The 21,964-nt window shown below is 41.8% G+C and overlaps 4 protein-coding genes across 6 annotated transcripts; 3 read left to right on the plus strand and 1 right to left on the minus strand.

Moving 5' to 3' along the window:
- Positions 1 to 181: 181 nt before the first annotated feature.
- On the plus strand, positions 182 to 6,652 carry LOC117387445 (NACHT, LRR and PYD domains-containing protein 12-like). Of its 3 annotated transcripts, XM_055229526.1 has the most exons (13): positions 182 to 300; positions 632 to 777; positions 1,414 to 1,482; positions 1,562 to 1,702; positions 1,817 to 1,904; positions 2,014 to 2,218; positions 2,963 to 4,751; positions 4,817 to 4,990; positions 5,056 to 5,220; positions 5,301 to 5,474; positions 5,632 to 5,793; positions 5,886 to 5,932; positions 5,996 to 6,652. In XM_055229526.1, exons 2-13 carry the CDS (start codon positions 683 to 685, stop codon positions 6,568 to 6,570), a joined length of 3,684 nt encoding a protein of 1,227 aa, XP_055085501.1. In that variant the 5' UTR covers positions 182 to 300; positions 632 to 682; the 3' UTR covers positions 6,571 to 6,652. The 3 variants fall into 3 exon arrangements, with proteins under 3 accessions (XP_055085501.1, XP_033840847.1, XP_033840848.1); XM_033984956.2 differs by lacking the exon at positions 1,414 to 1,482; XM_033984957.2 differs by lacking the exons at positions 182 to 300; positions 632 to 777; positions 1,414 to 1,482 and adding an exon at positions 1,229 to 1,369 and having other exon boundaries at positions 1,537 to 1,702; positions 5,996 to 6,651.
- Positions 6,653 to 8,038: 1,386 nt separating this feature from the next.
- Positions 8,039 to 12,842, plus strand: rfng (RFNG O-fucosylpeptide 3-beta-N-acetylglucosaminyltransferase). Its single transcript, XM_055229832.1, is given in 15 exon segments — positions 8,039 to 8,409; positions 8,996 to 9,257; positions 9,288 to 9,390; positions 9,392 to 9,424; positions 9,842 to 9,893; positions 10,021 to 10,120; positions 10,185 to 10,269; positions 10,271 to 10,309; positions 10,311 to 10,340; positions 10,534 to 10,619; positions 10,825 to 10,885; positions 10,887 to 10,922; positions 10,924 to 10,995; positions 12,142 to 12,227; positions 12,301 to 12,842. Coding segments are annotated over 14 exon segments (1,047 nt in total). The 5' UTR covers positions 8,039 to 8,409; positions 8,996 to 9,069; the 3' UTR covers positions 12,377 to 12,842.
- A 588-nt stretch (positions 12,843 to 13,430) lies between these two features.
- Positions 13,431 to 16,444, plus strand: dcxr (dicarbonyl/L-xylulose reductase). The gene is made up of 8 exons (XM_033984959.2): positions 13,431 to 13,709; positions 14,420 to 14,517; positions 14,671 to 14,825; positions 14,906 to 14,948; positions 15,012 to 15,111; positions 15,199 to 15,263; positions 15,891 to 16,008; positions 16,305 to 16,444. The coding sequence occupies exons 1-8, from the start codon at positions 13,658 to 13,660 to the stop codon at positions 16,406 to 16,408; spliced, it is 735 nt and encodes a 244-aa protein (XP_033840850.1). The 5' UTR covers positions 13,431 to 13,657; the 3' UTR covers positions 16,409 to 16,444.
- Positions 16,445 to 16,658: 214 nt separating this feature from the next.
- Positions 16,659 to 21,863, minus strand: rac3b (Rac family small GTPase 3b). Its single transcript, XM_033984960.2, is given in 7 exon segments — positions 16,659 to 19,078; positions 19,158 to 19,317; positions 20,025 to 20,039; positions 20,041 to 20,088; positions 20,344 to 20,461; positions 20,709 to 20,780; positions 21,628 to 21,863. Coding segments are annotated over 7 exon segments (579 nt in total). The 5' UTR covers positions 21,663 to 21,863; the 3' UTR covers positions 16,659 to 18,947.
- Positions 21,864 to 21,964: the final 101 nt, after the last annotated feature.

Here is a 21,964-nt window from a genome sequence, read left to right on the forward strand (position 1 = left end):
CCAGTAAACGGATTTATAAATACAAAAGGAACTCTGGTACCGATAATAGGGGGAACAACGCTTAGGGGGAACCACTGTCATAAGGTTCATTCTTTCCCAACTGTAGATGGCGCAGTTGTCTCCTTAACGTTTGATCCTATTTCACTTTCACTTTCATTTACTGGAAATGAAAAGGTAAAACAAAGTGACGGCAGCCTTATTTTTCCTCATACGAAAAATGACCCCAACCCTAGGAAGGAAAGACTTATGTCTGCAGGGAATTTGTTCGAGTTTTCCTTTCAGTTCTCGTCTGTGCTACAGGTATAATTATGTTACTTTTGATGTATTGAGTAGCCATTTGTGAAGAATCAATCCATTAGTGTTTATTGGGACATTTGTCTTTTTTTTTTTTTTTTTTTTTTTTTTTACAATGGTACACACAAACTGATATAGTTCAGTGTGATTTGACAGGTGTATATATTAATTTGTCTTCGCGGACCCCTTATTGGAGGTCCTTATTGCAATTTAATAATATGTAATATATTGTACCTTATATGTTTATATAAAAATACAAATTACTCACTTTGGAATCCACTGGCCTATAGGTCTAATAATAAATGTCTGTCTTGATTTGATGTTTTCTGTGTTTCAGTGAACAGTGAGCAGATTTTGAGTGGGCCCTACCTGTGGACTCACCAACAGGATGGAGGAGCAGCAAGGGCCACCTGGTCCAGGCCCCAGCTGTGTGAGCGCACGCAGTGACCACTCCATGGCAAACCCAATCTCATTTCAAAAACAGTAGGGAAGCCTTTTGTCCAAGTTTTTTTCTCTGCATGAATAATTTGATATAATAGTTGGTTGTATATATGATATGGTATTTTAAATACATGGAAATGGTTTTGTAGCCTATGAATATTTTTGAGTAGGACCCTGGAGGAGTAGCTGTCAATTTAGTGACAGCTAATGGGGATCCAAATAAATAAACAACAAACAATTGATGGGTATGCTAAGTAATAAAGCTTCTTAGTTGCATCACATATACATATACCAAAATACTGAATGCATATTAGTTTGAATAAAGCTTTTTAGATGCATTATATATATATATATATATATATATATATATATATATATATATATATATATATATATATATATATATATATATATATATATAGGGAGGAACCAAGGCGTCAACTTGCTCAACATAATATTTTTTCGGGGCCAGGGAAACGCAGACAGACCGCCTGCTGCACATTCGAGGGATAGATCATTTGACTCCGGGTACTGTATTAGATGGTAACTGTCAGGGGAATAAACTTTTAAGATTTGAACTGACTGAATCCAGTCGTCATTTTGATAGAACACGCCTAACACAATATAGGCCAGAGTTTGTAAGGAATAAAGATGCAGTCACGGCCTATGTTTTCCCAGGCCCACATCCTCAGATCCAGGTGATGTCTCCAAAGATTTAAACCTGGATCTGGACTCAGTGAATGAAAGGTCCGAGTCCAAATTTGTATTTTAATCATAATATCATTCAATGCCATTCACCAGTTTCTTCTTTCTTGTCATTTTGCAGGATCCAACAGGGGGCACTCCCTTCCGCATGCAGCTCTGTCTCTCTGAACCGTGATGGGTCAATGGAGCATCCAAATGAATTCAAATCTAACACACAGTCACTTGAGGGCAGATCTGACATGGGTTTAAATCAGACTGCAAGGTGTGTTGGTGTATGTGTGGTTAGCAGCACAATGTTTACTCATAGGACCAATGGCATTTCATTTTCTCATTTGTGGCACAGTTTTTCTTAACCTCAAATGTCTCCTTTGAGCAGTGGTCTAGAGTGTAGTTCATCAGATGTTTACGGTGACCAGGACAGATCAGAATTCAAGTATCACAAGTCACAGAGTCACATCATGAAGGTGGGTATTTAGGAAACAATTAGTGGATTTACAGATTTAAGATTGCAAGAAGGTATGTTAGTCTAAACTTGTATTCTTAATGATCGTAATTGTGGTCTGAACTTGGCAGGAGCTCAAAGTGGCAATTGAAGCATTTTTGGAGAGTGAACTGAATCGTTTGGACAAGATTCTGAGCGAAGAGATTGTTGTTGACCCAGAGGAGAGCACAGGTGAAGATGAGGATATGAAGAGCAGCAGAGAGGCAGTGCTCCACCTATCCACACACTTCCTCAGAAAAATGAACCAGGAGCCCTTGGCTCAGTGTCTGCTCATTCGTAAGTGTGGGACTCTCGTCTGAGGGATGGTTCTTACAGTGAAACTATAGTCTGGCTTCACGTAGCAACATACCATTATAGGATCCTTATAATTTAAAATGAAGGTCGAGGGGAGGTCTGGTTCTATAGCTGAAATTGCCATTTAACTGTCAGATTGCAGATTTGTTGACCTGGTTTATGGTTAATATCTCTGTAATTACTTTACCTAGCCACATGAAACCAAAACTGGCACAAAGTTTAACATCTTCTCTGTTAGTGCAATAAACAAAAAATCATTACTTTTCACAATAGCCTCAGATAGGAATGCCATTATTCAACTCCAAAGGAGTGATTGTTGTCAATGGAAAGGATGTAAAGACATGAGATTAATATAACAGGTTTGCAGACCCAAACCTTAACAAATAATGATAAGGTTCTCTCATGGAGTTACATAAATCGATACTCACCATCTGAGATTATGACATAATCAAATTTTATAATGTGAACACCACCTATCAAAATAGTTTAGTTTTTTAATCTGACAGATATATTTGTTCACTAGACAAATGCACAGATAGAATTCACTCTATAAAATCAGAAATTGACAAGAATGGGTCTGCTTTTGAGAAGGAAGTTGTTGCTTGATAACAGTTTAGTATTCAAAATATGTATGTTAAAATGAGGATGTCTTTGGATGATTTTGCATATTAAGTCAAACTATTGTTGTAAATTTGTAACATAATTTGTTTTGTTTTGTTTTTGAAGGGAGTAAAGCTGTGAAAAGTATGTTAAAACTGAAATCCAGACTGAAGAGGAGATTCAACCATGTTTTTGAGGGGGTCAATAGAGCCGGACACCAAACCGACCTCAGTCAGATCTACACAGACCTATGGATGACGGAGGGCGACAATGAGTGCGTCAACATTGAACATGAGGTTTGCCAGATACAAACTGATGCTCGCAAACACCGGGATAAGCCTGTAAAATGTCAGGAAATGTTTGGCAATTCCCTCTGTGGAGGCCAGTTGGCGAGGACAATGCTGATGAAGGGAGTGGCAGGTATAGGTAAAACCCTGTGTGTCCAGAAGGTGGTTCTAGATTGGGCTGAAGACAAAGCTCACCACAACATCCGCTTTATGCTCCCATTCAGCTTCAGAGAGCTCAATGTGCTCAGAGACAAAAGCTTCAGCCTTGTGGGATTTCTTCAGCACTTCTTTGTAGAGCTTGAAGAAGCTGGAATCTGCAGCTTTGATGATGTTAGAGTTGTATTAATATTTGATGGTTTAGACGAGTCCAGACTTAATCTGGACTTCCACAACTGTCCAAGCCTGACAGACACTACAAAGTCTGCTCCCCTGGAGGTCCTATTGGTGAACCTCATCAGGGGGAAGCTTCTCCCCTTCACTCGGCTCTGGATAACCACACGTCCTGCAGCAGCCAATCAGATCCCGGCTGAGTGTGTCACCGTGGTGACCGAGGTGCGAGGGTTCACTGACCCACAGAAAGAGCAGTACTTCCAGAAGAGATTTGAAGATAAACAGGCCACAGTCATCATTAACCACATGAAGACAAACCGCAGCCTCCACAACATGTGCTACATCCCAATCTTCTGCTGGATCCTCTCCACTGTCCTGAAACATGTGATGGAGACAGGGACTGTGAGCCGACTACCCCACACCCTCACTCAGATATACATCCACCTCCTGGTGGTTCACACCAGAGTCAAGAGTCGTAAGTATGATGGACGCTCGGAGATGGACCCTCCCTGGACTCCAGAGACCAAGAAGATGGTGAAGTGTCTGGGAAAACTGGCCTTTGAACAGCTACAGAGGGGAAATCTCATCTTCTATGAATCTGACCTAAGACAGTGTGGACTGAACACTGCAGAGGCCTCAGTGTACTCTGGAGTGGTCACTCAGGTATTCAGAGAGGAGCAAGGCCTGCACTGGGACAAGGTCTACTGCTTCATACATCTGAGCGTTCAGGAGTTTTTGGCTGCTCTTTATGTCCATCTGACCTTCTTCAATTCTGGAGTCAGCCTTCTGTCTGAAGCCCCTTCCACAAAGCCCAAGCTAAAGCCAGTGAATGACAGAGGCGCTGAGAAGGCCTTTTATCGCAGTGCTGTGGACACAGCTCTGCAGAGTCGTAATGGACACTTTGACCTGTTTCTGCGTTTTCTCTTGGGTTTGTCATTGCAGAATAACCAGAATCTCCTCCAGGGGCTCACAAAGCACATCCAGCCCAGCTCCCATAGCAGCAAGGAAGCAGCAGAATACATAAAGAACAAGATCAGTGAAGGTCTTCCACTAAACATGACCATAAACCTGTTTCAGTGCCTGAATGAGCTGGGGGATGCAAGCCTGTTGGAGGAGGTGCAGAGGTTTCTAAGCTCTGGACACTTATCAGGCGAAAGAATGTCTCCTGTTCATTGGTCTGCACTGGTCTTCACTCTACTTTTGGACAAGTGTGAAGTATTTGAGCTGAGAAAGTTTGGTTGCTCAGAAGAAGCTTTTTTCAGGCTTCTACCAGTGATCAAAATGTCCATGAAATCAAGGTATTCTTTAATTGTTCCACATTGCATTTTTTTTTACAACTCTGACATGTTCAATGCTTCTCTAGCTTGACTGGCTTCACTTTATCAAACCCCTGCTGTAAGGCTTTGGCCAACATGCTCAGGAGTGAGTCCTGTTTGATAAAAAATCTGGATCTGAGCTACACAGAGCTGCAGGATTCTGGGTTGTCCACATTGGCTAACGGGCTGATGAATCCACCCAGTAATCTTCAGGTCCTCAGGTCAGTCCAGTGATCGGGCACATGTGAACACAGTATGTGGGTTGTGACATTTATTATGTGTCCAGGCTTAGAGGTTGCAAACTCACTCAGGACAGCTGCAGAGTGCTGTGTAGTGTGCTCTCTTCTCCTCTGACACAGCTGGATGTGAGTGACAACTGCCTGCAGGACCAGGGAGTCAAGATGCTCTTAGAGGCCCTACGGAGCTCTCTCTGCAACCTCACCACCCTTAGGTGCCCTTGTTTTCATGAAGCCTCTTTCAGACCACTTCTCTCATGGCACGTGAAGTCTGTAATAGTGATGTGTTCCTCAGAATGAGTGGCTGTGACTTGACAAGCAGAAGTTGTGAGGACCTCAGCGCGGTCCTGCAGTGTCACAGGTCCGCCTTGCGGGACCTAGATCTGAGTAATAACCAGCTCCAGGACTTGGGGATAGAGTTTCTCTGCTGTGGACTTGTGAGCCCTCACTGCACTCTGGAGATACTCAGGTCACACCCCTTTTTCAGTCCTTTGTCCAAACATATGATTAACTTTTGAATAAAAAAAAAATATCATATGTGATGATGGCTAAATGAAATTCTCAATAAGGAAAATGTCAGAAAGTTGTGATAAAGATTATGTTTGTTGTGATTGTATCTACTGTAGACTTGTGGGCTGTTTGGTCACAGACAAAGGCGTCAGTCTCCTGAGAAGTGTACTGCACAGCTGTCGGCTTAGAGAGCTGGATCTGAGATACAACCATCCTGGAGACTTAGACAAGCTGTCAGCAGCTCAAAAGCAGCCTGCCTGCAGCCTCACCATGCTCAAGTAAAGTCTGAATGGCTATTTTTATTCTTTCTGGGACAAGAAAAAAAACATGTTTGCTATAAATGAATTAACTGACTATCCCTAACTCCCAGGACAGGGCATGGTGGAGTGTGTCGGCTGAGTCCGGGACCAAAAAAATGTAAGTATGCTCTCAATGCGTGTGTCAGCTGCCAGTATGCTCACTCTGTGCCTGTTTATGCAGACACCTGTAAACTCACATTGGACCTGAACACAGCACACAGAGGGCTCCTGTGGTTTGAGAACAACTGTGTTGTAGATGGTAATGTAGAAGAGACTCCAGACCAGAAGGAGGAAGACAACTTTGAATTCTGGCACCAGGTTATGTGCAGTGAGGGCCTGAGAGAGCACTGTTACTGGGAGGTGAAATGGAGAGGCCTGGTGTCTATAGCAGTGACTTATAGAGGGATCCAGAGAAAAGGAAAAAATAAGGACAGTATGCTTGGCGGCAACTGCCTCTCCTGGGCTCTGGACTGCTCCGCCGGGTATTACGTAGCCTGGCATAATAATAAAGGCAAGATTATCCCAAGAAGAGTCGGAAGGAGATGCTACCGTGAAGATGCTGAGTGCACAGTGGCAGTGTACTTGGACTGGGAGGAGGGCGTCTTGTCCTTCTTTGAGGTTCTGCCTAGTGGCCTCAAGCTGATCCACAATTTCCACTGTGCGTTTAGTGAACCGCTGTTCCCTGCCTTCAGACTCCGCTCTGAATACACAGAAGACATCTGCAACTCAGTGACTGTGTGCTCAGCGCACACCTGAGGCAGGATATGAAGTAAAACGAAAGCATCTGTGGAACAATATGATTGATTGTACATGTATTGATATTCTGACACTATAGTAACTCAACAATATCTTTTATAATCTGAAAAAGCTGCAATGTAACATGCAACTGTTACATTGCACTTATACTTGAATAATGAACTTATTTATTGCAATTATCAATCAATCAATTATTGATTTACTTCCACAGGTCTAGCTGCATTGTCCTATCAGTGATTCCTATTCAAGGAGTCTGTAACCCAGAACTTGGGCTGCCAAAGATTGTCTGGGTGTCCCTGGGTTTTGAAAAGAAAAAAAAGAAGTCCAAGCTTAACAGCTAAAATAATAATGAAGAGATAGGATGGTACCTGCTTTTATAACCAATACACAAAAATATACTTCTATAAAGTACTGAGTCTATAACAATTTTATTTTACAACACAGTCAGGTAGGAGAAGAATGTTTGGATATCCCCTGAGAGAAAAATGTTGGGAAGCACTGGCCTATAGATTATGCTATGTTTCCATAAATGTGACCAAAAGTTTACATTCACTTTCAGTACAAGTAAAGTTTAAGTATGAGATTGTATATGAGTGAGTGTTCCATCCACATCCTGCTCCTATTTTCTATAAGCTGATTGCTATTGGGGAGGGCCTTCCCCAGAGCTGTTATCACCAAGAGCTAGGACACAGTGGCCTCTGCTGTCCCAGGACGTACAGTCCATGCTAAAGGTAATATCAGGGTGGCCTTTGTTGGAGCTATATCTGCAGTGCCATGCAGTCTATCCTGTCATTAGACATAAGCAAAATGATAAGCGCTTGGCTTTTTCTCTGCGAATTGTTGCAGATCATACAGATAATAGAGACCATACAGATCATACAGATCACACAGACCATACAGATCATACAGAGAATAGGAGATCATTACAGATCAATAGACCATACTGATCACACAGACCAAACAGATCATACAGATAATAAAAAATCATACAGATCAAACAGATCGCACGCTCAGACCTGCTGAAAGTGACTGGGCCTCTTCAATGCATTGGATATGAGCTTAATATGTTTACGTTAAAAGAAACAATTCTAGAGAAACTAATGCTGTTAATATTGAAACTTTTCACGTTAAAACAAAAAACTGAAGTCTTATAACCTGTAATGATTACTTTCTCACGAAAACATGTTCGTGTTTTTAACTTAATACTTTTAGTAATACCGAAAAAGCCAATACAAATTTGGATGTTGGATCCATGGTAGTCGTTTTACGTTGCCATATTCATGACTCACCCACTCATGCTGGGTTTCTATGCTCCTTGGGTAGCCTCATTTAATTAATTTCGTGGAGACTTATCCTACTGTAATTGGCCTGCTCCTTGCCTAAGCCTTACCTAAAACCATAACCAAAAATAACCTTTAAGCATATCCTACTTATAAATCATCGTTTGTTGTTCGAATATTGCTAAGTTCATGGAGACCTGATTTTGGTCCCTACAAAGCAAGGTCTCTATGAGCGTGGATTTCAGTCCCCATATTGTCCTAAAAACCCGCGCACACACCACGTGACTTTGACAAAGGCTTTTTCTCTCGCTTTTATTTTGAAACTGCTCAATTCCGGAAATGACAGCAGTCTCGGCGAAAACCACCGACCCAGATGTGTTTTCACCGAAAGTTTCACTTGTTTGTATTATGGCTCGGTTAGATTATATTTGTTTAAATGCGTATTTTATATCTCCGTCAATATAGAGAAAAGGGAGGATAAACAACGAGAAATCTGCACCGAGCCCGCTGTGTGGAGCCGCTGTTGTCTTCACGTGATTCTGGCTTAAGGATTTGTTTGGTGAGTTAACGTTTTCCACTTTGACTACAGTCACATATAAGCTTCATTGAGTGGGTCTTTAAACTGGTGGAGTAGGTAGGGCTAAGCGATTGTTGAAATGAGCTAATACTTTAGGTTTATGTTGTTATAAGTAGACTTGGCCTATTTGTGGTTATTTTAATGCTTCTATCTTATGTTAGAACTGACACCTAAGGCCTATGAGCAAGGATTATTTTATAACCTTGCTAGTCTACACAGTGTATTCTTCTCATCCCTTTTCAATTCATGAATTAGTTGTCTGACACCATCTGATGGCAACAGTGGCGAGTAGAGCATTTTGAAAGGAGAATTAGCTGCACAGTTAATGGTAATTAGTGAATTATTAGACTGGCAGGAAGTCTAGATGTCACTAAGTAAATGTGAAATTATCAGAACAGACCAGGTGTAGGCTAATCATCATCAGTCATATCTTACATCTTAGGATTCAGTGAACCTCAATTTTGACGTCTGTTCAGAAAGAGACGACCTGACCTGAATGTTGCTAGGCATGTTCTAATGTATTTTTTTTTCGGGTGAGAGTTGAATAGGTCCTTTGTCCTGGGTGCAGGTCGTCTGCACGGACTATGAAGATGTGACGATGGGGCGGGCCTCTCTGGGACATTGGCCCTGAGGTGTTTCACCATGCACATAGCCTCAGTGGGCATCAACAAATTGTGTTTTTGCCTTGCTCTGGCTTTCAGTGGGTTGCTGCTTCTCCTACCCTGCCTTAGTTCCCCCTGCCCAACCGCTGGTTTCTGCCCAAGCCCAAAAGCCAGCTCAGGCCTGCTCCAAATGGTACACACAGGAGCCTCAGCCACATTCCAGCTGACGTCCCACTGAGGAGGAAAGGCCAAAGGGACTCCGTCTACTGGCCACACCAGACACAACCGCTGGATTATAGAGGATGTTTTTATTGCTGTGAAAACTACAAGGAAGTATCATAAATCCAGACTGGAACTTTTAATCCAGAACCTGGGTTTCCAAGGCTAAACGGCAGGTGAGCACAGATCAGCTGATATGAGGCCTATATAATTAGGAAACATCCCAGTTTTGGGATGGTTGATTAAAAAGTTAAACCTGACAAGGCTCTTTATCACACTGTCAAACTATATCTCATAATCTGCAAGATTATATTTTTGGTCATGTCTGAAATATCCTACTTACCATTACACACTACTAGTGTTGTCATTCCTCGGAAACTACATAGTTCAGAACTTTAAGACTTTAAGTGTGGTTTTGCTGAGTTTATGAAATGAAAAGGGCATCTTGAGCATAATTATCTATAATTTTATAATTCAATGAGAATCTTACACTTTATGAATGTTACAATGTGGTTGATTTACAGAATTACAAAGGATTTGAAAAGTTAAAAGCTGGACTAAATGCTCAAATCAGTAATTGTGTCATATTTCAGACATACATCTTCACTGATGGGGAGGACAAGGATCTGCAGTTGAGGACAGGTAATAAGCAATGAGATTGTCCAATTTTAAAAAGTATGAAGGCATGATTAAAATAACAATTAAGATTTTTATGAACGTATGATAAAGGATTGTAATTTTTAGTCAGCATGTGCTTTTCTTTGGCAGGAACTAATCTTAATCAACACAAACTGCTCTGCAGCTCACACAGCGACAGGCTCTTGTTGCAAGATGTCAGTGGAGTACGACAAGTTCATTGAGTCACAGAAAAAGTGAGTACACAGCGCACATCTTTAGGCCCCAGTGAGTCAATATAAAAACACTGTGTTTGTGCAGGTGGTTCTGCCATGTAGATGATGACAACTATGTACTGCTGCCCAGCCTGCTGCTGCTGCTGTCCTCCTATCACCACAGTCAGGAACGTGTACCTGGGCCGACCCAGCCTCGACCATCCCATTGAGGGCCGCTGAGAGGGTCAAAAGTAACGGATTGGTCAGTAAACTCACTTCTTATATGACAAAAGGCTTATTATAGGAATCAGGTTTTGACGCCTTTTATATCTATGGTGGCAGACTTAGTCGTTAGTCATTTCAGTGGATAGCAACTACACTTCCTTTGCTTGGAGTTGATTATTATATTAAACAACCAGTTTATTTTAAACCATGGTGGGCCTCTGCTCCTGTAGGTTTCTGTGCAGTTCTGGTTTGCCACAGGGGGAGCAGGCTTCTGCATCAGTCGTGGTCTGGCTTTGAAGATGAGCCCTTGGGCCAGGTGGGTCAGGTAGTCTTAATACACCACACGTCTCTTTTATATTCTCAGCAAAGCAAAACATTTGCCAACCTGCAATTAAGTTTCCATAGTTAGGACCAGGAGTTTAGGTAGCATATTTTTTTAATTTTTACTATTCTCTGATGTGGCAAAGAATACATTTTGTTAGTAAAGACTAAATAGACATTTTGGCACCTTGTCATTTTAGTTTAGGGACTTCATCAGCACTGCAGAGAAAATGCCGTTTGCCAGATGACTGCACGATTGGCTAACATCATTGAGGCTTTGTTGGAGGTGAAGCTGACCCCACACTCCACTGTTTCATTCTCACCTGGAGAGAAACCTCCGAAGCTGCCTCTGGAAACCAGTCCTGGAGCAGGTATATTCCACATGAATTACAACAAAATGACTTAACAAAATGTAATCCAAGACCAATAAAATAGTAGCCTTGATTTTGAATAAATTAGTAATTTGTGAAAACCGGTTACTAAATGTTATGTACAGTTGAAAACCAGAAGTTTACATACACTATATAAAAAGACACATGTGCTTTTTCACACTGTCTGACATGAAATCGGACTAAATATTGCACCCAAGGATGAACCAGATTTGCAAGTCCACAATTCACTTCCTGACATCTTGAATGATTTCTTTTGACTTTCCCATGATGTTACACAAAGAAGTAGTGTGTTTCAGGTGTGCCTTCAGATACATCCACAAGTGTGTCTCTAATTAGCTCAAATGTTGTCAATAAACCTTAAAAGCTTCCAAAGACATGGGATCATCATCTGGGGTTTTCCAAATGGTTTAAATGCTTAGTAATCTTACTGTATACAAACGTCTGACTTGTTAATCCTAATTTACTTAAAGCAGGAAAAGTTTAGTCTGCTTTCTTGTCAGATAGTGATTTAAAAAAAGTATATTTGTCTTTGTATATAGTATAAGTAAACTTTGCTTAACATTCTACCATGTTCTACATGTAGAACACCCCCATTGTGATGTCACTGCATTCACCACGGAGACACAATGTACACATTAGCAAACACTGCCAAAAAGGTTTTAAGAGTCTGAAAAAAACAAACAAAATCGATTGAAACGACACATTTTCAGGAGCCTGTGATCAATACAAGCATTCATAGTCCTGTTTAAGTGTTTGATGTTCAACAAAAAAGGTGAGAGTGACTAGCTGAAAAACTGTTGGCTAATGCTAGCTTGTATGTGAGAGTAATTTTATGTGTGAGAGACTTGTTTTAAAAAAAAACATCACGTCTTGAGTTTCAATTAAATCGAGCGGGCTGAAGATTGACTTTCAGATTGTGTTTAAACAAAACTCAGATTAAAGTCTAACTTGAATACAGACCCTGAATGTGAGTAGTACCTTTAGCTTGACTAGTACCTTCAGTTAGCATCACACCCCCAAGGAATGTTGATGACCTCAGCTGCAAAGTATCAATTTATAGCATCATTGGTAGTAATAGTAACTACTATTAGTAAACAGCCCCTGAGCCCACTTTGCTTTGCGTAGGTGACCCTTAGCTATGGAGGCTTTGAGAACAGAAGAAATGTGGTCAGTGTTGTTGGAAGATTTTCACTTTCAGAGGATCCAACACGGTAAATATTCACATGGTTTTGGCCGTATTGAAAACTGTTTTTTGCTGAATAACCTACTGTGTCCCATCTCCAGGTTTAAGACCATTCACTGTCTGCTGTACCCAGATACCGACTGGTGTCCAAAGGTCAAACTTGAACCAGGTCACTAAACGCCTCTTTGCACTGAACATCCTTAAAACCAAAGAACAGTCTGTGTATGGTGATGCAGAATCTTATCCGGCTGATAGTATTAACTTGAAAATACTCTTGGAAGTGCAATAAGGTGTACTGTGTAGGCTGTTGCCATCTGACTTGTCTCTGCTCAGCTGAGAAGGCTTCTGCCATAAACACTTATATTTGTCATGTTGAAGGTCCAACTCATCTTTATGCTCATCTATCGATATCACTTTGTTCAGTGATAGGTTTTCCCCCATGTTTGCGCTGTACATCTGTGTGCTGTAAGGAGACGCCAACAAAACTCGTAAAAGATGGCTCCCAAGAACAGAGGGGTTTCCTTAAGTGTTATTATCCTCAGTGTTGTGGAGAGATGCTGCAAATATAAATGTGGTTCACTGCTGGTCGGTGGATTTGTTGATTGACTGATTTTACTTGTACTGTATGAAAATAAAGCTTTTAGTTCAGTCAGAAAGGTTCTGTTGTGTGTGTTTGGGAAGGGTCTGTCACATTGTGGGGATCAAAATCTAACACTCAATCTATAGGGAGGTCCCACCCTTATGGGGGACAAAAAAATGTGTTCCTTTATTACTATTAACAGCATGGTTTCAATTTGGAGTGAATTAGATTATATATTAGTTTATTTGTATTAGTTTAGTCTGAAACTAAACTTGGTGTTTGTAAAATTGTGCAATAAGTTAGGCCTAAATAATTTTCTAAACACGAAAATTTATGTAGCCTACTTTTCAAATGGTGTTAGTTTGGGGGTCATTTCCAGACCAGTATCCACTTGGAACAAATGTATGTCTTTTATGGGAGATACAACAACTTAAATTTGATACTTGATGTTGGTAGGCTGTGAATCGAGAATTTTAGGAAAACCATGAAGAAGTGCTGGATTATACTATCCCGGGCCTACATAAAATTAATCATTTGGTTGAGGTTTGGATCGACCAGTCTCAAGTCAGTGTAAAGTCCCCAAGAAGCCTGGAAACCCAACATGGGTGTGTGTCAGGACACGTGGTCTAAAAAGTAACCCGAGGAGCCTCGTCTGACGATCTTACTCATATTGGACTTGCTACTAATGTGATCCATAGTGTGACGGTGCTGCTTGGTCACGTTGACAAAGCTGTTCTCGTATCAAGCAAAGTCCACAGAACAGGAAAGAACTGCGTTTCCAGTTCCTGCAGAGTCCAGGCCCTGCCCCTGCGTCCTGCTCCAAAACCCTGTGGGGTGTTCCGGGCAGGGCACTGTGCTGGTTGTGGATTCTTGGACAGATGGAGATCTCTTTCGCGGGGAAGCACGCTCTAGTCACGGGAGCAGGGAAAGGTGAGGCTCGTCCAGTTGTTTAGCCTACACACTTTACACTGCACTTCTCAATTTCGCACGTTTATTTGATAGTGATTGGCTAATGCCAGTAGGTTATACGCCAACTTAATTATAGCCTCAGCTTTTTAATATTAAGTGCTATGTCAAAACATTTACTAAACATTGTGAAAATGCATGTCTGTGATTTCATTTGTGCTGGACTGGGTTTTAAGGACGGCGGAAATAGAATTTCATTAAAAAAAAAAAAGCAATGGTCGCGGTGTGAGTACTGTATACTAGTCTACTACATTGACACATTGGCTTTTGACATAACGGTTTTTTTTACGACCAGAAGATTTTTTTCCCCACTTCGTTCATGATCACTAGCAAAACACGAAGTTTAAATCTGTCAACTGGACCAATTGTTGTTGGAGTGAAGACGTTTCGCTGCTCATCCAAGACGCTTCAGTTTAGAGCAGAACTGAAGATGATCAGACCTGGATGACTGAGGGATTACACTGACTTCATGATCACTGAAAATACTACTACGCTACTCTGAGACCACCGTTTATTATAGCTCTACGGGTACCACACACTACGATGTTGAGGAGGAGGTGAGGGTAGAAATCATCCTCTGCTGTAGCTTCTTAATGAGATTCTATTGGTTGAAGTGGTGTCTGCAAACTGAAACGTTATTTGCCCCTCACACTCTTGTTGCATTTGTTTTTGAGGTATTGGCAGAGCCACAGCATGTGCCCTGTCCCACTGTGGAGCAAAGGTCACTGCTCTCACACGCACACAGACTGACCTGGACAGCCTGCTTCTCAAGGTACCTTAATACACCACACTACACTGGATTCAAATATGTCTTAAATTTAAAGTATATCTGACTAAAAACTGTTCACTTTACATTCATATGTGTATATATTATTTCAACAAGGAACGTGGAATACCTATAGTTTAGACATAAAATTTTGCACAGTGTCCCTCCATTGTTCCTGTGTGTGTGGACCTGTCTGACTGGGGGGCTACAGCAGCGGCCCTAGAGCATGCGGGACCCTTTGATCTGCTTGTCAACAATGCAGCCTGCGCCAATCTGCAGTCATTCCTAGAGGTCACCCCGGAGAAGTTTGACCAGTACGGACGCAACAATATTCCATATTCTTCAATTTACTAATAAAAATTAAATTAAATTGTCTTGCCTTGTGTTTTGGCAGGTCATTCAATGTGAATGTGAGGGCTGTTCTGCATGTGTCCCAGGTACAAACTGAAGAGTATTCTTACAGCTTGCACACTCCTCTGAGTCTGGATGCTGTGTGACAGATAGTGGCCCGTTCCATGAAGGCCCGGGGCTCTGGAGGGTCCATTGTGAATGTGTCGAGCCAGGCTTCACAGTGCGCTCTTAGGGACCACGCTGTCTATTGTCAGTAACTATAACTTTATATTCACTGATCCAGAAGGGAAATTAATTGTACCCGTTTGTGTGTTTTTGTCACTGTTATGTGCATAGGTTCAACTAAAGCAGCCTTGGACATGTTGACCAAAGTTATGGCCCTGGAGCTGGGTCCCTATCAGGTACAACTTCTTATAAATGAAAAAAAATATTACATAGAATATTCATTTTAATATTTTGTGTGTGGGTATTACATTTCTTTATTTGACCTTACATGACTAGAAGTTTGTATTTGAAATTTGTGCATACATTAAACATTATTATTGGATGGGCATATTAGGGCACACATGGAATTGTAAAACTGAATCAACTAGATCAGTGGTTCCCAAAGTGGGGTTCAGGGACCACTGGGGAGGCCTCAGAAGCATTGCAAGGGGAGCCCCAAAAGGTTGTCTACACAAAAAGCAAGGAAGAAACTTTAAGATATTTGTTTACATTTCTTTATATTAGTATTACGCCCAGAGGAATGTACTGTTTTTACATATAAATCTAAGGAGAAAGCACTGCATATTCTTTTATATGTAGTGTAAAATATTATTCGAGGGGCCTTGTGTGATTTTCGCGTCGATTGGGTAGCCGTGGCACAGCAGACTTTGGAAATGGCTGAACTAGATAGTGGTCTATATGGTCTATAATATATACGTACAGCCAGTACTGGGGAGAAACTGTTGTGGCGGTTGGCCCTGTCTTGACAGATCATTGTTAACTTGTGTGTGTGTAGAGTCTAACCTAACCTGCTTACTGCACAGATCCGTGTGAACTCTGTAAACCCCACAGTGGTGATGACTGAGATGGGACGTATTGGCTGGAGTGATCCTGAAAAAGCCAGCGCTATGAAGTCTCGCATTCCCTTGGGTCGATTTGCAGGTGCACATATTCTTAGACCTGTTTGATTGCGGAAAAACATTATTTGAAACAATGATTTATGAAATGTCAAAAATTGCCATATAGAGGAAGAATAAACTTTCATCACATGATATCATCACTAGAAATCATTTGACATTTAAAAGCCACTGTAGATTGGTATTTACTTGGAGCAATAATAATTATAATAATACTTTATTATATTTTTATATTTTATTATTTAACGAAAATCTATTAGTAGCATAGTCCCACATCAATCCTACATAATCTGCCTGTTCTTCTGTTCAAATTTGATTCAGAGGTGGAAGATGTGGTCAACAGTATTTTGTTCCTGCTGAGTGACAAGAGCAACATGATCAGTGGAGCAACGCTGCCAGTGGACGGGGGCTTCTTGTGTTGTTGAGATCATTTTTTGCATTACAATAAAGTCATTTTACCCGAGTGTGTGTGTCACCCCCTCTTTTAGATCAGGCCTGTGGCAAAAAGTTTAACCAGCTACATTGGAGGTTAAAAATTAGAGCATGTTTTCCAATTATTGTCTTCACAGCACTATAGTTCATAAACCACCAGTAAATAATTTACAATGGAGTAAAATGTGTGTGTAAGGATTATGACAAAACACTGAAGTTGGTGAATAAAGACAGGCAGCAGAACACGTTCTCCATACATTTAGTATACAAAATTGAAATATGTCACCACACAGACGTTAAGTCATTAAAAAATAAGACAAACAGTTTGAACAAGTCATCTTACATTACATAAGTACATGGCCAATGCATTTCGTACCACTCCTAAGAGTTACAGCAGCTCAATACCAGACACTTTCCATGCAATAGTAAATCACATTTTTTGCTGTTTCTCAGCTACATTTTAAATTATAGCTAGGCAAGACCACAGATATCAGTTTACCACACTGGTGCTATGCAAGATTGCAACCCAAATAAAGTGAGGGCCGAACAGCGCCTCGCCACATGGGGGCGCTTACTCCAGCCAAAAAACACAAATGCATTTGCTAAAGGGCCACTTGCACAAACTGACTCCTTTCTCACTTCATCAGGGGAGACTAAAGCCTATGATTCCAGTAGATTTAGAGTCATAAGTTCAAATGCACAGGTACATGTGAATCAAGATAGATAATGCATTCATTGTTTCTAAGCTGTATATAACCTCTTTCTCTTTGGGTGGCATTTAGCGTGTTGGAAAATAAAATTGAATGGTACCAAAATGTGACAGACTCGATGCAAAGGAAATCACACCAAGGCCTGAACAAAACACGCACATGCACTAAAGAATGAGGTCTTATCTTTGCGGAGTTGTGTTTTTTGCAAAATATATTAATCTGATTCATAATCTATTATGTCATAGCCTTGTTTAAAGCCTGCACCTTCACTACTTCAATGCAGAGATAACATTAGTGCTACTTGCCTAGAAAAAGTCTACAGAGTGCACTAATTTATTACTCTTATTAGTCTTTACTGCTCTCCAATCCTTAACCAGCTGTTTCATTCAGAGTACTACTACTTAAGAACTACGAAGATTGTATGCAGCTATGTGATCAACACTCCTTTATTATTTTAGTTTATAGTTTAGTTAAGGTTGGTTCTGGCTATTCTAGATGTGTCGTAATGTGAGGGTAGCCACACCATGTCATAACAGATGCATAGGTTTGGCATATCTTGGCAAAAAGAAAATCAACACCAACAAATTCTGCCATTAACAGTGTCAACTACAAAAGACAAAAACTTACAAAAAATAAGCCACCATTATGAGAAATAATTGTAGCATATCTTACTGCATTCTTCCTTTTTGGCCCCAACATGGGTCACTTAAGTGTGGCTTGCCTGAACTTTTTGAAGAATATCCAAATTTTAACAGAAGTAGGAGAAGGAGAGGATGACAATGTGTTTGACAGAAATTTTATACAGTGTACACTACACATGTGGAAAGTACTTATGAACATGGCACAGAATCTAATCTTTCTATTGTATTAAATATTAGCAACTCTCTAAGTACCCCGCATCTCCACTATACCTTGTGGTACATTGCAAACAATATTTATTTGACACATACAGCACTGTAAGCTCTCACCTATAGTTCTGACTCAAGGCCACGATAAAACAAGGCTTCGTATGACATTGACCGCAAAGGCTGCAAGAAATACTCATGGTCATTTACTAATACTTCATTCCAGACAGGAGAGAGTGAATTTGGAGATGGTGGTACACTCCAGTTCAGTCTGCCTTCCTTTGTACCTTCACAGTATCAACAGCCTCAGTGCATCTGATTGGCTTCAACTGCTTGCTTCAATCAAGTCAAAAAATTACTGACAAAGAGATGCATGTGTGAATTTAGAATATGTAACAGCCCAAGTTGAAGTCAAGTCTGTGTTACGTTGAACAAGAACAGAAGGCAGTAACCTGAAATAGCGGATACAAACTCACTATAAACCTCCAGACTGACCTACAGGCATTAAACACACCCTGGCCCTGCTCTGGATGGGATATGACCCTTTCTGTTGCTGTCAGACTGAAATGAAGGGTACTGCTCTAAAATGAACCACACTTATGAGTGCAGAGAAGACAAAGCTCGCTGTGGGAAAAAGCGCACGACCTCGGAGTGTTCATGCCAGTGTATACAACATGCTTTGTGATCTCAACGTGTCCCACACACTGGTTCAGAGCTGCATGTTCCAGGAAAACCTTGTAGCCGTCCTGCCACACTCATGTTCTACAGTACCTAGCATGTAGACAGTCTTTCAAACAGAATCTATGGACATATTCATATTGCCATGGTAAAAAATTGGACTCAATAATAATGGTCTTGTTGCTAGTATCACTTGGAAAAACATTGATATAAAGAAAGCAGTCTGAGCAGTGCACTCTCACTCACTTTTTCATATTCTCAGAGCACCAGCAGTGGCATCCAGGTGATGTGGGCGGAGTCTAAAAAAGAGTGCACCTCTTGCCCCTCTTCTTGACAGGCGGAGGACAGAGCACGGCTCGGATGGCCTCATCAAACACGGTCTTTAGGCCTCGCTGGGTCAGGGCAGAGCACTCCAGGTACTTCACTGCTCCTAAAAACACAAGACTGACTCTCAGCACTAACCCAGTCACAGACTGGGTTAGTGCTCTCTCCCTGTCTGGAATGAGTACCTATCTCACGAGCCATGGCCAGGCCCTGGGGGTAGGTAATGGGGGAGAGCTTCTTGTCCCGCAGACGCTCAATGGTGTCCTTGTCGTCCCTCAGGTCCAGCTTAGTGCCCACCAGGATGATGGGAGTATTGGGGCAGTGGTGCCGCACTTCAGGGTACCACTAGAGCCATGCACATGTTTCCAGGAACAAAAACAGGTGAGTGAGAGAGGAGAAGGGTTAGAGAGCTGCCCAGTCTTCTGCCTACTGTTTTGTAAAACGTGTATGCAGAACATAATAAAGAAGGTATTAAAAAATATATATATATTTCAAAGATTTTTAATTGTATTGTCTCAACATTTTGAAGCCATTTAACATGAAAGCTACATATCTTTATTTTAAGCATCTGACTTGTAAAAGAACATTAATCATAAGGTGAAATCCACAAATTCATGCGATCAAACTAGTTTAATAATGTATAAATACTTGAATGATTTGCACAGTTTTCTAGTTAATTTTAAAACCTGTTTCAGTTGTTTGAGTTTAGTTCTTCTTTGATACTCTGATACTAGTCGTACCTTATGTCCAGAACAAATGAGGTGTTTCCACAATTCATGCCAATGTCTTTACAGAGGGAGTCTGGCTGTAGACAAATGTGTGCTTTCACATAAGAGCCCCTGAGAGCTCCATTGTGAACCCACTGCAGATGTGAGCATCCCTCGGCAAAGAAGCTGCCCTGATCCAGACCTGGCTTTATCACACAAGTCACTCCAAACTGAAAATGTGCTAAGTCCAGGCCTGGACACAGGGAGGAGTGAGCCAGGTGGAGTAAAAGATGTGCCTCCTAGTGGTCAGACTCGCATGAAAGGACCAGGGGTCAGCCTACTGACCTTAGCACGGACGTGTCTCAAAGGAGGCCGGGCTGACCAGGGAGAAGCATATCAAGAACACATCCTGGGAGAAAACCAGAGACATGGCTGTTCAGGGCAATTCCTTCTGATGACAGTGACTCAGAGGGAACAGTGACGTGGGACATTTTATTTCCAATATGTGAAATACAATAGTATTGCTGTTGCATGCTTAGAAAAACATGGTATTATGGAGCTCAGCAGAAGCTTGGATGCCATATGTTTTGCTCCTTTTTATAAATCCAGTGTATGATTCTTGCTGTATGTTTTGGTGGTGCAGTGCAGTATGTGTGGATAGTACCGTCTGGGGATAGGACAAAGGTCTCAGCCTGTCGTAGTCCTCCTGTCCCGCTGTGTCCCAAAGGCCCAGATTTACCGGTTTCCCATCGACCATAACATTGGCAGAGTAGTTGTCAAAGCTGTGAACAGAACAGAACAAAGTAAAGTCGATAATATTAATATCAGGTCTGTATGGTTTTTAATTAAACAAAGGATCTGACAGGGCTGAGCAGTTGAAACAGTGGGGTATCTTTGAACCAAAGGGAAGTTGAACAGATTTGTGGATAACATATATGACTACGTAAAAGTAGACCATTAGAAATTCCCCAAAACAGCCTCACTAAGTAATACAAATATGACATGTGTATATAAAGTTGGGCGACTTACACTGTGGGGATGTACTCTCCGGGGAAGGCATTGGTGGTGTAGCTGATGAGCAGACAAGTCTTACCCACAGCTCTGTGGAGAATACACAGTTAGTACATGCACTCTCCACTGCAGTGTCTCTTTCATTATGTGCCACACACACTGCCCTACATTTGTATGGCCTGAGGGACACAACAGCCTCCTATACCAACCCCATCTATGGTTTCCACATACAGGCCCTCTGAGCACTCACACAAGGCCGGACAGATGGAGAGACTCCTCTTTGCTTGTATGGACAGAGCTCACAGGTTGTAAACATGCACAGAGATACCACATCACAAAGGCTACTGATCTCTTTTTAGCAGAAGTTTCTGTTCCACTGAAGAGGCATTCTTGGATGGAGGCAAATAGCCTACATCATATCAGGGAATGTGTAAAGAATGACCTCGTGACAAAGTGGGTAGGCCTATTTGTCTTCTTTTCCTGCATAAACAAGCCGTTTTACAATAGCTTGATAGTAAGCAAACTGCATTGTCAAGCCCACATTCCCATTTAATGTGATAGCTCTGTTGGGCGGTCTACACCCATCCAAAGACCCAGTGCAGAAAAGCGGAGGCTCAGCCGAGAGGAGCAGGGCCTGCTCGCATTCCTCCGCACGCATCAGCACATCCTCCAGTGGCCTGTGAGGCGTGTAGGTGTTCCCTCAGCATCCCGGGCCTTTGTCACAAACCGCTGTGAACAGCCACAGCCGACTCTAGTACACGTAGGTAGCCCACAAAAGCAACAACATACGCAAAAATGTCCCGCATAGAAGCGAGAGAGCCGCGATCCAGCGCCCCAGCGCCCCAGCCCCCTATCCTCATAGCATCCTCCCATCCCTACTTTCGTCCGCGCGTACACGCATCCCTGAAGCACACAGAACACGGCTTCGGTTCTCAACCCATCGCCCACCACCACGCATTTGATCGCTTGCATTTGTGCAGAGCTGGAGCTTCACACGCCGGCACTGAGCGGTCACAGATCCGTCAATCTGTGCTCTGTCTCGGATGGGAGCTGTGGGGTAGTCCGCTCGGCGATGGAGACGCAGTGAAAGGGCTCGTCGACGACCGCGTAGTACCGAGCAATTCCGGAAAATACCGAAGATCCTTAAAGGAACAGCAGCAAATTTTATGGAGCGCGAGTGGGAGTCGGGTACAACTGCATGACTGGATATAAGAGACTCGCAAGGCAGCAAAATTAGAAAATATACATTTCATATAACATTTGAAATATATAGC

Source organism: Periophthalmus magnuspinnatus, chromosome 19 (genome assembly GCF_009829125.3).
Source record: "Periophthalmus magnuspinnatus isolate fPerMag1 chromosome 19, fPerMag1.2.pri, whole genome shotgun sequence".
In the NCBI taxonomy this organism is placed as follows: Eukaryota; Metazoa; Chordata; class Actinopteri; order Gobiiformes; family Gobiidae; genus Periophthalmus; species Periophthalmus magnuspinnatus.

What these genes read in the sequence shown, in the direction of transcription:
- LOC117387445 (XM_055229526.1), top strand. Translation starts at nt 683, where the DNA reads ATGGAGGAGCAGCAAGGGCCACCTGGTCCAGGCCCCAGCTGTGTGAGC. An exon ending in GGTTTAAATCAGACTGCAAG is followed by an intron (nt 1,703 to 1,816) that starts GTGTGTTGGTGT and finishes TCCTTTGAGCAG; the next exon opens with TGGTCTAGAGTGTAGTTCAT. An exon ending in TGCACTCTGGAGATACTCAG is followed by an intron (nt 5,475 to 5,631) that starts GTCACACCCCTT and finishes TATCTACTGTAG; the next exon opens with ACTTGTGGGCTGTTTGGTCA.
- dcxr (XM_033984959.2), top strand. Translation starts at nt 13,658, where the DNA reads ATGGAGATCTCTTTCGCGGGGAAGCACGCTCTAGTCACGGGAGCAGGG. An exon ending in AGTCACGGGAGCAGGGAAAG is followed by an intron (nt 13,710 to 14,419) that starts GTGAGGCTCGTC and finishes TTTGTTTTTGAG; the next exon opens with GTATTGGCAGAGCCACAGCA. An exon ending in TGGAGCTGGGTCCCTATCAG is followed by an intron (nt 15,264 to 15,890) that starts GTACAACTTCTT and finishes CTTACTGCACAG; the next exon opens with ATCCGTGTGAACTCTGTAAA.